At 38.5% G+C, this 15168-nt stretch overlaps 1 protein-coding gene and 1 non-coding gene across 3 annotated transcripts in view; one reads left to right on the plus strand and one right to left on the minus strand.

Annotated features, from left to right (window-relative positions):
• Positions 1–15168, minus strand: part of Smarcc1 (SWI/SNF related BAF chromatin remodeling complex subunit C1) — a 109215-nt gene that overhangs the window by 42761 nt on the left and 51286 nt on the right. For both annotated transcript variants that reach the window (XM_075964571.1, XM_075964570.1), the window contains exons 17-21: positions 13633–13786; positions 12358–12471; positions 6969–7028; positions 3237–3495; positions 1828–1989 (exon numbers count right to left, since the gene is read on the minus strand). In XM_075964571.1, coding sequence (XP_075820686.1) covers positions 1828–1989; positions 3237–3495; positions 6969–7028; positions 12358–12471; positions 13633–13786 — 749 coding nt within the window. The remainder of the gene's footprint in view (positions 1–1827; positions 1990–3236; positions 3496–6968; positions 7029–12357; positions 12472–13632; positions 13787–15168) is intronic.
• LOC142847500 (U6 spliceosomal RNA) lies at positions 8890–8996 on the plus strand. Its single transcript, XR_012910246.1, has one exon. It is a non-coding gene; the product is annotated as a U6 spliceosomal RNA (small nuclear RNA).

Here is a 15168-nt window from a genome sequence, read left to right on the forward strand (position 1 = left end):
TAAATGGACTCAACTCACCTATAAAAGGGCACAGGCTAACAGACTGTATATGAAAACAGAATCCATCCTTCTTCTACATACAAGAAACACATCTCAACCTCAGAGACAGACATCGTCTCAGAGTAAAGGGTTGGGAAAAAAAATATACCAATCAAATGGACCTAAGAAACAAGGGGGTGTAGCTATCCTAATATTTACCAAAATAGACTTCAAACTAAAATCAATCAAAAGAGACAAAAGAAGGTCATTTCATATTAGTCACAGGAAAAATCCATCAAGGGGAAATTTCAATACTGAACATCTATACCCGCAAAACAAGGTTACCCTCATATGTCAAACACTTCTAAAGTTTAAATGATATATTAAGCCCAACATGCTAACAGTGGGAGACTTCAACACTCCCCTCTCACCACTGGGCAGGTCAATCAGACAAACAATGAACAGAGAAATAAGAGAATTAACAGATGTTATGACTCAACTGGACTTAACAGACATCTATAGAATATTCCATCCAAACAGAAAAAAATATACCTTCTTCTCAGCACCTCATGAAACCTTCTCAAAAACTGACCACATACTCAGTAACAAAACAAACCTCAACAAATACAAAAAAAGTTGGAATAACCCAATGTACTTTATCAGATCACCATGGTATAAAACTAGAAATCAACAGCAATACTAATTCCAGAAAACACACAAACACATGGAAATTAAACAATGCTCACCTGAATCATCAATGGGTCAAGGAAGAAATTAAGGGAGTTTTTCCAGCTTGATACAGACAATGGAATCCTGATTATGAGCTTCTAAGCTGTACTGACAATAGTGACAAAGTTCACATGCACAGCAAATGAGAACAGTTACGATGATTGTAGGGAGGGGGAGCTGACACTACTAACCTCAAAATTTAATTCAAAGTATTCTGAAAAAAAATAAATGATGGCCATGTGTGGTGGCGCACGCCTTTAATCCCAACACTCGGGAAGCAGAGGCAGGCGGATCTCTGCCAGTTCGAGGCCAACCCGGTCTACACAGTGTGTTCCAGAAAACCCATCTTGAAAACCAAACACCCCACACACATACACACAAAGGGGCGGGGGGCGCAGGAGGCAGTAAAAGATCCATCCTCATCAGGAGAATCATGAAGATATCCACTTCAAACCAATAGGGTGGCAAATACAAAACAAACACCGAAGAAAAGAAGGTTGAGAAATGGGAACTTCTATACCAGTAAGAACCTCAAATATACAGGCATAATGGAAATGTCTGACAGTTTTTTAAAGAGCTAAACACAGACTACCACAGAACCGAGAAATGCTGTGTTCACAAAATGGCTGTATAAAATGATTATCATTATTTGGAATTAGTATAAAAGCAGTAAAAAACAGAAGAAATGTACAGGGTAAATGTCTATGCACTGATGAAAAATAAAGTAACACAGAACATGTGCTCAGAGCACTATTCAGCAAAGCAAAGAATGATGTATGATCCTGGAGAACACTGTGCTAAACAAAGAATCAGGACATAGGGAATTCCAGGACAGCCAGGTGTTAAACAGAGAAACCCCGACTCAAAAAACAGAGAAAGTCATAACTGTAATACTGTTCAATTCCCGGGCTTGTATTTAGTTCCTGCTTTCTCTGTGCCATCATGTCCCATGCCCCACAAGTATGTGAGAGGGGAGAAAAAAAATCATACAGTAAACTTAAGAGCCAAGTTTATACTAATCATTTTGTTCACTTAAATGAAAGCAAATCCTCTTATTTTGCACACTGACGGGGAATATAAACATCTAGTAACTAAGTCCTGGGCACAGCAGTGACTCACCAAGCTTCTCTGGCTCATCAGGACCTGTGCCTGCAATACAGCTGCTTTCCAAGCCATAGGTGGGGTCCACCTTCCCAGAGGCTCTTGCGGCCTCTTGTACCTTTTTGACATGCGCTTCAACTAATTCCAGTGGTACTTCTTCTCGGACCCGAGAAAACTCCTCTGATTAAAGATAAAAAGAGAATAGCATTTTCATTTTGCATAGCTATGTGCTCCTACACATGATCCAGAGTGTCTGGCATAAGAGCATTGGTTTTGTTGCAATAAACTCTCTGGGGCAGAAGGTAAAATGGATCAATCAAGTATTTTATCCTAAACATCATAGTAATTTTTTAAATATATTTTTAAAGATTTTTGATGATCTATTGGTAACAATTAAAACTGCAGTCCTAATTTTACCTTTGTGTTGGCTAGACTGGTAGTTGTAAAATCACCAAGGACTAAATCACTATAAAGACAAAAATCCTATTAACATTAAGACCATCTGGACACAATTAATTTACTACAAAAATACAAAGTAAGTTTCATTCCTTAACTCTACTAAACGCCTAATGCCACAAAAACATTTCTTTTTCTTTATATATTCAAGAGGGGGGGGAAATGTGTGTGTATACATATGTAGAAGACAAGATCCATAGTAGTCTAAGATGAACCAAAAAGTCGTGATTCTTTTGCCTCTGCCAGGCAGAAGCTGGCATCTAGTAGGTGTCTGACATCACATCTAGCTGCTTCCCCAATTCTAAAGAAATATTCTATTGGCCAGCAAGATAGCTCAGCAGGAAAAGGCACTTGGGGCTAGACTGAGGGTTTTAAGTTAATTCACAAGGCACACGTGGGGAAGAAAGAACCAAACTTCCCACTGTTAGTCCTCTGACCTTCAGACATATGTCACGGTAGGTGACTGCACGAACACACACAAAATGGGTCTTTAAAAAAGTGAAAGGAAACTTAAACAACTGCTCTTAACTTATGAATACTTTAAAAGGTTATTTATAATTTTTAATGAAGCCCATTATCTTTAGGGTCTTTTTGGTGATTTACATAAATGAGTATAATAACAGATATATGCATATATTAAAACATTTGTGAATGTGTATGTGTGGGTTTCTGTTTCCGTGTAAAATAGCTTACTAGCTCACTCCAGGTTTACATCAGGCCAGATTTTCTCTATCACTTTTTCCTCCATCTTACTCTCTGAGATACTGTCTCACCATTCATCTCTGCCCCAGGGCAGATGCTACAAGCACATACTGGAATGTCCAGCTCTTACATGGGCTTTGGAAAGCCAAATTCAGGTCCTCATGCTTACATAGCAGGCACTTTAAACAAGTTTAAGCTCACGGCTAATAATATCAAATCTGAGGTCAGATGTTAGTGTTGGAGAAGTAGCTAACACAGACAGTACATACCCAAAGCTGCTTTTGCTGCAGCAGAGGCCACACGGGGGTCAACTACAGATGCTAAAAAAGCAACAGTACTCATCACTGGGTTCCCTGACTGGCTGAAAGGGACAGGCTGGTAAGCTAGCGGCCCAAGGGAAGCATCTGAATTTTCAAGGTATGGGTCCTCAATGGGAAGCCTCAAAAAATGGAGGATGCATTCATCCTGAGTACGACTTCCAACATGTTCTGAGACTTTATTCCAATCATCCTTGTACATCTCCAGGGCCTAAATGAACACATAAACAAAAGACTGTTAATATCAAACAAAAACTGGGTAGCGATTTAGTTGTGATGGCACATGCCTTTGAACCTCAGGACTCAGTAAACTGAGACAGAGTCTTGAAGATTATCAGACTGGGAAAGAGCCTATCTCAAAATAATAACATAAATAATTACTTGTATACATTAAATAAAATATATGCTATTATAACACTATCCTTTAAAAGAATCAGTAATGTTTATATAAAAAATTCCAAAGAAACTATGGAGTAGTAGTAGAGGGTTAACACTAATATCAAATGACAGGTTAAAGAACAACAGAAGATAAAAGCAATACTGGTATTTCTCTAGTAGTAATGAACAAATTTAAATTGGAAAAAAACAGTTGGAACAGCATGAAAATTAAATAAAAGGCAATAAATTATGTAACATGAACATGATATAAAGAAAATCAAAGTAAGAGAAGTCAATGATTAAATGAAGAGACACAGTTAATTCCTCAGCTACCATTCTATGCTCAAGCTAAATCATAAGTTATCAAAGACTACCAGCAGGGGTAAGCAGGGTGGCTTAGACAGAAGTAACTGTTCAGCAGCCCAGATGATGCTACGAGGAACTGATTCCACAGTTGTCCTGCTTTCCACATAGACTCAGACAACACGTATAAACACGTACATAGAAACAAAAAATAATAAAATTAAGATCTACAAGATGATATAATTTAATAGAAAATGAGACTAACAGTAAGATTTTAAAAGTATAATAGTCTAAGTCATAAAATTTATAACTTTTGGTAAAAATTCTGACAAACCTTCAATAATAACAGGTTAAATACAAAATACAGCAAGAAAATAAGAAATATATATACAAGGACTGAAGCAACTTAGAAGACACTTTTAGGGGCTTGCTGAACATCCATGTATGTGTCTAGGGCCATGACTTCCTACCCTGTTCATTTTCTGGTGGGGGGATCTGGGATAAAAGCCAGGAGCTTTTGTGTGTTCTAGGTAGAGCTTCTTCTTACATTTTTACAACACTAGAAAACACTTAAACAAATTATCTCTCTTGCCTTCAATGACATCACATTTTATCTTTTAGCATAAGCCCAAACATGATCAAAACAACCCCATTCCCTCCTCCTCCAGCTGAAGGGTTTGTCAAATCCAAAGACACTATTTTAAGCCAGGAGGTGGTGGCATACACGTTTATATACAGCACTTGGGAGGCAGAGCAGGTAGGTCTCTGTGAGTTCAAGGCCTGCCTGGTCTACAGAGTGAGTTCCAGAACAGGCTCCAAAGCAACACAGAGAAACCGTATCTTAAAAAAACAAAATAAATAAAAATGAAAAAGACATTAAGAAATAAAAGTGGCCAGGCATGGTGAAACATGGCTTTTTATGTCACCACTGAGGAAGTGGAGGCAGAAGCAGAGGCAGGTAAACGTCTGACTTTTAGGCCATCTTGGTTTACACAATGAGTTCCACAACTAGGGCTACATAAAGTACTTGGTCTCAAAACAAACACCCACACAGTAAGTGGGCAGCACCAAAAAATAGTCAGAAATATTTTTAGAAACGTATCCCAATGAAGCAACTAGATTTACCCATTAGAGAGAAATCTAAGTTTCATTTGGATATAACTCAATTCATAATTTCGCTGGTTTACCATTCTGAAGCTTATCTTGAGGTTGTGTATAGAAACAGGTGTGTGAGCCGTCATGCCCACGTGTGTGCACGGCCAGAGGTCAATGTAAGGTTATTGTCCACTGTTGATCTCTACCTGATTTTTAGACACGGGACACTCTCTAAGCTAGAGCTCACTAAACTGTCCAGAATGTCAGTCATTTGGCTCAGCAGGTTAAGACCTTTGCAGCCAAGCATGACCACCTGGGTTCAATCCTTGGCTGCTATACTGGGGAAGAGAAATACTGCCTCCATGTAGTGTCGTGTGCCTTCCACAACACAAGTGAAACAACAAAGCCCTTAGCTACCTCCTTTTTTTTTTTATCCCAGTGCCAGAGTTATTCAAAAGTACTGCTGTTGGCCAAACTACTCAAAACTGTGTTGACTTATGGCTAAATCACAGAAATAAATTTTCTAACAGATCTGAAGGCTAGAAAAACAAGACTCACAGTGTGTACACCAAATGCCAGGGTACAAATACGGAAGGACAGAAACGTGCTTTGGTTTCTGAAAAAGGGGATTCTATGTGGCCTAAGCGGTGTAGCCACCACCCCTCCCCCTTTTCTTTTTTTAATCTGGTTTTTCAAGACAGGGACAGGATTTCTCTGCAGCTTTGGAACCTGTCCTAGAACTAGCTCTTGTAGACCAGGCTGGCCTCAAACTCACAGAGATCCACCTGCCTCTGCCTCCCAAGTGCTGGGATTAAAGGCATGTGCCACCATACCTGGCATTTTCTGTGTGTGTACATGCATGTGTGTTGTTTTTTCTATGAAGGTTTTTAAGACAGAGTTGTCATATCTAATCATGAAAGGAAAGGACTTACAATCCTTAGGCACCAGCCTTCAAATGCTAGGATTAGAGACTGTATACCAGAAAACCAACTTTTTTTAAAAAAACAAAAAAAAAAAAACTTTTTTAAAAAGATTTATTTATTTGTTATATATACAACATTTTTTCCATGTACACCTGCACACCAGAAAAGGGCACCAGATCTCATTACAGATGGCTGTGAGCCACCATGTGGTTGCTGGGAATTGAACTCAGGACCTCTGAAAGAGCAGTCAGTGCTCTTAACCACTGAGCCATCTTGCCAGCCCACGGAAAACCAACTTTTAAGCTAATGATTGTGCTAAACAAACTGCATTTACGGACAGTGTTAATGTTAAACAATGCTGCTGAGATTTACTTCTTCTTAGGTTAAAAAAAAAATCAACATAAACACAGTCTAGATCTCACCTGCAGCAAAGAAAATGTACTACTGTTTAAGAGTAAACCAGTTTGCTTCAGTATGTTCAGAGTAAATAGTAGCTCAGAACTTCTTACATCACTCTGTAATACCCATTAATCTCATATTTTTGGTTGTGAATCTAGTCTTTAATGGTTGAGCCATCTCTCCAGTCCTATCCACTAAACTTAACAAACGAAAACCAAAGAACACCAGTGTGCAGAAGTAACTGTTGCTGTTTTCAGTTCTAGTACAATTAAATTTCTCCTCATGGCACAAAGATTCCAAAACAGCACTGCAAAAAGCTGTATTCCTTGGGAGTATTGATTACATACTCCTGTTCAATCACCATGCATGACAGGCGCGGCTGGTCAAGAGTTCTGATTTTAAAACCTGGTACTGAAAAGACACATGCTTAACACTGGCATCCAAAGGACAGACTAGAATAACTAAAAATAGTAACAAAAACACTAAAAAAGTTATCTTTTCTAATTCTCCTGAGAGACAATGAAGAAAAGCGAGGAAGTAGAAACTTGCATGCATCAGTTGCAGGGCTATGTCACTGTTAGCTTACCTCCAGGAGAAGGAGAGTCTCCTGCTCGGTCCACTCCCTTCCAGCACTAGCACCTTTGCTCTAAAGACAAAAAGTAGAGATCATTTACTCATCACAGATGAACAGTGCAGGGCTCAGCAGACGTTATCAAGCTCACAGCAGGGCTTTATTCAATCCACCAAGATGAATCCCCAATAACTAAACACTCAAAACCTTCAGCAGAAGGCCCGACATGCTTTAACAGATCCTTGTTTTCATCAGTCACAGGAACTACTTCCATGCTATTTCAACTTTGAAAGACAAACAATCTGAAATTTTATAAATAAGAAAAATCATCTATAATTATACAAAAATAATCTAAGAGCCAGGCAGAAGGATGACAGGGTAAAGGCTGTCACTGTTAGGCACATGATGGAAAGAGAACAGTGTCTTCCAAAACTTGTCCTCTGACCTCCACACAACCATGCGTGTGCACACACATACACACATAAATAAATACAGTGGGGAAAATATTAAGGTAAATATTTAGTTAAACTTGAAAAAAGATCTTTCCCTAAAATTCTAGGACAAAATGCACCACATATATACAACACTAGATTATTTTTTAATAATTTAACTTTAGCGATGCGAGTGTTTGGCCCACATGTGTGCACCATGTACAAACAGTACACACAAAGGCCAGAGAGGGCAGCAGATCTCTGCAACTGGATTTATATAAGGTAGTAAGTTCCCTGTGAGTGGTAGGACCCAACCAAGGTCCTTTGCAAGACCAGTAAGTATCCTTAGCTACTGGGTCATCTTCGACCCCCAAAGTTTGGCTTCTTAATTCCAACCCTAACAATTCCACATTATCCCCAATCTGTATCTCTGAAAAGTCTCCAAGTGGTTCCCTAAGTTCACATGACCACTTTCTCGACAATCCTTTCCATGAGGAAGATGGTTTTAGGATATAGGTACCCTATAGGTTATAAGCCATCTAAGCTATGACAAGATAATCCTTGATTTGCAGGAAATGTTCCAATCATAGATTTACTTGGGACAGGCTACATGGAATAGTTGATAATATTCTCTACTTTTAAATGTATGAACTCCAAAGACAAATGCTATAATACTACAAATTTTCCTACTTTTAACTTCACTAATCTTTGAAAACCTGTTATGTATAAATAGAAAAATTACCATTCCATAGTTGTGTTGCTAAAGCTTACCAATGTAAATGCTAGAATTTCATTCTGTATCTCAGTTACATGCACACAGTAAAGATTTAATTATGCTTTACTAGGCCTCTACAAAGTTCAGTTTAAATCATGAGTATTGAACATTTGCAAAACAAAAACAAAACTAAACACAAAAATCCCAAAATTCAGTTTTTAACATAAGTATCCAGAATTCCTAAAAGTTTTTTTCTAGTTTTGTGGTACATAGGAATTAACCCAGACAATAGGACATGGTAGGCAAGTGTCGTCTCATTGAGGTAAATCTTTGACTATAAAAGCAAGTTTAATGAAAATATGCACTCACAATATATTGCTAAAATGCACTTAGAAGTATTTTAAGACAAAGGAACTTCTTAATAAACCCGAATGAGAGGTAACAATCAGATTGAGAAACAAAACCATTAACATTTCATCTGACCTCAGAAGGAACCAAACACAGAAAAATCTAGGGACAACTATACAACTTAGACACGGACAGCACTAATGAGCAGGCCAACAACCATCTCTCCATTTCTTCCACGTACAAGAATTCGCTGCATCTGCACTGCTTACATCAAGACCTATTTCCTATCTTAAGGATAAGGGGCTTTCACAAGCCTCTTCAGGGGCTTAGAAATGTAAGCTGCAGGAGAATTCTGTATGGTTTGTTTCTTTTATATTTACTGAAGTGCACAAATCTGAGGATTTCAGATAAAAACTTCCCATGTTAAAAAAAAAAAATTGTGGTGCTCGCTTCGGCAGCACATATACTAAAATTGGAACGATACAGAGAAGATTACCATGGCCCCTGCAAAAAAAAAAAAAAAAAAATTGTGAAAGGGAGCAAGATATAAAGCTCAGGGGCTGGAGAGATGGCTCAGTGGTTAAGAGCATTGCCTGCTCTTCCAAAGAGTGCTGGGATTAAAGGAATGTGCCCCCACCGCCCAGCTTCAATACAGCTTATTATCACCAGATGTATTTAAGTAACTTCATCTACAATCTACTTATGCTAGCATCAATACAGTGCTCCAGCTCTACAGTGTATGTAGGTATATCTTCTTCCATGTATTACTTTTACTTGTGTCTATGTTCTAAACTCAAGTTTCTGAGAGAGAAAATATTGCTGTCATTTTTTTAACCCAATTTGACCATTTTTGCTTTCCCAGTGATTAAACTTTAAAAAAATGTTTTAAAAAAAAACTGTAGAGATAAGTCAACAGGTGTAATCACTGGCTGTTTTTTCAAAGCACTCAGGTTCCATAATCAGCACCCATATGGTGTAAATCTCCAGTTTCAGAGCATCTGATGCCATCTTCTGGATTCAGAGGGTACTGCACGAAAATGGTACAAGACATACATGCAAGATTATATATATAATTAAAAATTTAAATTATATTAAAATTAATAAAATTATATATAGTTAAAAATTGAAAAATACAAATAAAAATACTGTAGCTGGAGCTGAGTAGAGGGGCCCTTGCCTAGCATTTGAGAGGCCCTAATTCAATTTCCAGCATGTAGGCTAAAGAGTGAGAGCACGCATGCATGTTATTATCTCTAGGGTCAATTGAAAATCAACCAACCATCCTTGCTAATTTTCAGTATTCTTAAAATATTCCCTGTACTGTATCCTTCTGTTTGAACAAGATTTTTTCTTCTGTTTTAAAAAACTCTCTTGCTTTAGAGCTCTGACAGACTTCAAACATACTGCGTTATACCCAGCCTTTTATCAAATTCACCTTTATATGTATATATATAGTATATGTATGTATATATATGAGATAATATATATGAGGATATTATATATAATTATATATAATAATATATATAAAACCTACTAGTCAGTTATACTTTAAATAGCTGTGTTGGGACTTATAACATTAATTTACAACTTATGAGTCTACTTTCAATTAATATTTTTGCATTTCATATAAAATGTAGGAACTTCCACAGAGTATACTTCCAGGTCTACTGAATTTCTTCGTGCTGTATATGAAAGTGGTCACTCAAATCCACACATAATGGATCTAAACACTGTTATTACTTTTATAGTAATGGTCTTCAATATTAAAAGCTCAATGGCGTGTGTTACCACATGCAGCAAAAAAAAAAAAACCTGTACTGATTCATGTATTGGCTTTTCAAGTATAATTTATTCAATTACATATGCTATAAAGGTTTTGGTAAATTATAATTGCAGGGGCTGGAGAGATAGCTCAAGGGTTAAGGGCACCAGCTGCTCTTCTAAAGACCTGGATTATTACCCCAGCACCACATGGCAGCTCTTAAGTGCCTGTAACTCCAGTTGACCTGATCTGACATGACACAGCAAACACACAAACAAACCATGTAAACATACAGGCAAACACTTACATACACATAAAAATAAACATGGCTGCAGAGATAGAACAATAGTAAGAGCACTTGTCACTTGACCAGGACTCAGCTTCTATGCCCAGCACCCACATGGTACAGCTCATCTTCTAACTTCAGTTCCAGAGCATGCAACATCCTCTTCTAGCCTTTGTAAGCAATAATGAAAGTGTGCAGAATAAAGACGTATATGCAACTGAAACACTCCAAATATGAATCTCAAAATCAAGAAATGGCCAAAAGATCTAGGGAAACATAAGAAAGAACTAAAGAAGGAGGTAAAAACTCACACTGCTATAGGTAATTAAGAAAAGCAGGTGGATTAAGATGCTGTACTGCCAGGAGCCACTTTTGACTCATGTTAAGCCTACCTGTTCTCACTGCTCTTCATCCTGAGGAATTTCCTATACTTTTTTGCACGATGCTATAATGGTAAGTTCTACACTTTAAAACATCTACATTTTGTTTCACCCCACTGATTACTTAATACAGATTTCCAAAGTGAATTTTTACTACTTTACAATACAAGTTATTTGTCCTTTGATTTCTATGTCTGATGTTAAAGCATCACCCATCAGCTGATTTGTTTCAGGTTATTTTTCTTTTTTCTTTTTTGGAGACAGTTTCCCTGCTACAGCCCTGGCTGTCCTGGAACTCTGTACACCAGGTTGGGATTAAAGCCATCAGTTTTATTATGCATTTAAATTCAATTTCATTTCTTACCCATATATTTATCCTCATTTTGCTTTCATCATAGTTTAAAAAGGGTATTATTTTCGAGTCAGGCGTGTACATGTGTGTGTTTCTGAGGTTGTATACATGGAGGTCAAGGGACAACCTTGCGTGTAGGCCCTTAGCTTCTGTCTTGTTTCACTGTATCCCTCTGTGCTCCCTACTCCAGATACTGGTCCCATAAGCTTCAAAAGGGTTCTTCTGTCTCCTCCCTTCTTGCTGCAAGAAGGTGCTACCAAATGCAACTGTTTTTTTTTTTGTTTAGCTTTCTTTTTTTTTAATTAATTAATTTATTTATTAAAGATTTCTGCCTCCTCCCCGCCGCCTCCCATTTCCCTCCCCTTCCCCCAATCAAGTCCACCACCCTCGTCAGCAATCACGGTTCCCTGCCCTGTGGGAAGTCCAAGGACCACCCACCTCCATCCAGGTCTAGTAAGGTGAGCATCCAAACTGCCTAGGCTCCCACAAAGCCAAATGCAACTGTTATGTGTGTGCTGGAGATCTGAATTGAGGCTGTCAGGCTTGATTGCAACTCCTGGAATCACTAAGCTATCTTGACAGCCTCTGAATGTGTTAACCATTACACAGTTAATCTATCAATTCTAATGTTGGAATTTGAGTGTACTTGGCCCCATACTCTCACAGGGTCTCTTCACAGCAAAGAAAACCCTAAGACACCTAGTCCTCCCTTTGTTGCTCTTCCACTGATAAATTAATTCTTCTGACTGCTGACAACATGTCTCCTGCACTTTGTTCGTATTGCTTTGTCCTTTCTCCACCACTGTCCAGTTGTTGTTTTTCTCACTGGCTCAGTGTGTAACCAGGGCTTTAAGCTCACTAACCTGTTTTGTAATCAGAATAATCTGTTGAATCAATCAATTCAGAGGCTCACAATGCTAACGCCAGATTCTTAATGTGTATTCTAATTTACTTTTCAAATTGTATTATCCTCATAAAATACTATCCATATTATTTTTAAACCTCTCTTAATCATATACGTGACTATTGCAATGCCTTTGACATCAGTAGAAACCTTGCTGGCTCCTAACAGAGATTTATAAAAAGACACATGCAAGTGGTGGTCCGTATGGGTTTATAAAAGTCTTTACCTTTGCCAGTGTTTTCTTGGAGTAAATGTCAGTTCGAAGACCAAAGTTCTGCAAATCAATTGGTTTTTCCTTGTTCTTCTCGGGAAAGTTTAACATCTGCTGAGCAGCAGGGACCTATGAGGCAGATAAATGGCAAATGACTATATTAATCTGTTCAAATTTAAGAGAATAAAAGTTTTTGGGGTGTTTTTGGTTTGTTTTATGACTGGAGTTAGACAGTTGTGAGATACCACACGGATGGTGAAAACTAAACGAAGGTCCTTGGGAAGAGCAGTCAGTGCTCTTAAACACTGAGCAATCTCTCTCCAGTCAACACTGGCTCCTAAATATCTTAGCTGAGGGCAGTGATACACTCCTTTAACCCCATCATTCGGAAGGCAAAGGCAAGTGGATCTCTGTGAGGTCAGGGCTAACCTGGTCTATAAAGTGAGTTCCAGGATAGTCAGAGCTACTGACTTTAATCCCAGCAGAAGGCAGAGGTAATCAGATCTCTGTGACTTCAAGGTCACAACTGGTCTACAGAGTTCCAAGACTCCATAGCTACTTAGAAACCCTGTCTCAAAAACAAAAAACAGCCAGGTGGTGGGGCGGCGCATGCCTTTAATCCCAGCACTCGCCTTTAATCCCAGCACTCGGAAGGCAGAGGCAGGAGGATCTTTGTGAGTTCGAGGCCAGCCTGGTCTACAAGAGCTAGTTCCAGGACAGGCTCCAAAGCTACAGAGAAACCCTGTCTTGAAAAAAACCAAAACCAAAGGTATTTTTGGTGCTCCCTTAAGTCAAAGAAAAGAGGAAATTTTCCTCATAAAATGAAATACTCACTCTCACAATGAAGAGGAAATACAGTATGAAATCCTACTATTAATTTTATATACTCACTAGTCTTCCAAAAACAATGTATGTATTTTTCTAAAATCTTTAATAATTATTAATAAAGGTTCTAAAATGTACGCTTCCAAGACACATACTGAATGACAAATTTGTTTACTGTCTGCGTATTTACTAGTGACATTAGTGGCAAAGGGATAAAGAGCTAAAGAGTAACAAAAACTTTGGTAATGTCATAGTATAATGTCTCAGAATTGGTGGCGCAATATTACCTTGAACATTACATATTCACACCATTCTGAACATTTGGAGAAATGAAAACCAAGATATACAATTCCAAAACTATCAGCTAAGAAACAGCACTAAGGGAATTAACCCTATCACCAGAATAAGAACTTCCAATCACATCAAAAATGAAAGGTAGACGTCAAGAGTTGAAAAACCTCTTACCTGAGGTGACCGAAGATGCAAAGGAACAAGCCCTGAAGGCGTGTCAGCCAACACATTGAAATGAGGAGTAGGCGGAGGGCCCATTGCCATGGGTCGACTTTCAGGATCAACTTGGTAGTTAACAAGACCCCACTGCTCTAAGAAGGCATGAACCCTGAAAGATGAAAGTTCTGTACATTACAATCTAATGAAGCAATCTTATCTGTGAATCCATAATCATGCACTTGATAAAAACCAGAATAAAGAACACATGTTCTGCATCCAAGCATCTTGATTGTTTGAGGGAGAGTAACTGTGGATGTTTGTTTTATATTTGAGCTGGCACTACAATGTAGCCCTGGCACCTCTCACTATAAAGACCAGGCTGGCCTTGAATACACAAACTTCTGTATGGCTGTTTTCCAAGTGCTGAGATTGAAGGAGTTCACTGCCAGCACCCTCAAATAATAGTTTTATTCACAAATTAAAAACACTAACAAATGCTTATTTAGGCCAAAATGAAAAAGTCATTCTCGGCACTGGAGAGATGGCTCAGTGGTTAAGAGCACTGACTGTTCTTCCAGAGGACCCGGGTTCAATTCCCAGCACCCACATGGTAGCTAATAACTGTTTGTAACCCCAAGATCTGACATCCTCACACAGACATAAAAAAAAAAAAAGTCATTCTCTGACCAAATTCAGAAGACAATCCCAATTTCCTGGGACGGTATATACACTCCCCACTCAAATCCCTTGTCATTGTATGATCTGACTACAAATCAAAAGCTATAAACTATGCAGCAGTGTTGTGAGACAGAATATTTGTTTAACTATGTAAAGTGTGTTCATCTTTTACATAGTCTAAGGTACCTGATTGATTTAAAAAGCTGAATGGTCAACAGCGGGAGCCTGCCAGCCAACTGAGAGCCAAACAGACACAAAGAAAACGGAAAAGGGGGGTGGACACTACACAGAAAAGGTAAATAACCCTCAGGGCAGCACAGACTCAAAATACTGGGTTGATTTAAGTTTAAAAAAAAATCTAGCTAGAAACAAGACTGGGGGACTGCTCTTCTAAAGGACCCAGGTTCAACTTGCACCACGCACATGGCGCTCACAACTATATGTGACTCCAGTTCCAGGGGATTATCTGAGACCCTTCATCCCAATACGCATAAAAAATAAAAATAAAGCTAAACAATAAACAAAAAAAAAGGAAGAAGCTTAAGCTACGGCCAAGCATTCATAATTAATAAGTCTCCAGGTTATAATTTGGAGGCTGCCAGTCCAGGAACAAATTACTAAAATAGCTATTAAAAAGGCAGAATACTTTTGAGTGCAATGAAGAAGGTATTCAGGTAATCTGGTCAGATGAGGGCAAGAGCCAGTCAAGCTCTTTCAGAAAACCCAAATTTGTCTCCCAGCATCCGTACCAGGCTACTCCTAACTGCCTATAGCTCCTGCTCCGCAAGAGTTGAGCCCTCCCACCAGACTTCAAGCTCAAACGGGAACATATAAGACACATGAAGGAAAGTAACAAAAATACAGAATCAGGTA

The sequence above is a fragment of the Microtus pennsylvanicus genome, chromosome 3, assembly GCF_037038515.1.
Source record: "Microtus pennsylvanicus isolate mMicPen1 chromosome 3, mMicPen1.hap1, whole genome shotgun sequence".
NCBI classification, from domain to species: domain Eukaryota; kingdom Metazoa; phylum Chordata; class Mammalia; order Rodentia; family Cricetidae; genus Microtus; species Microtus pennsylvanicus.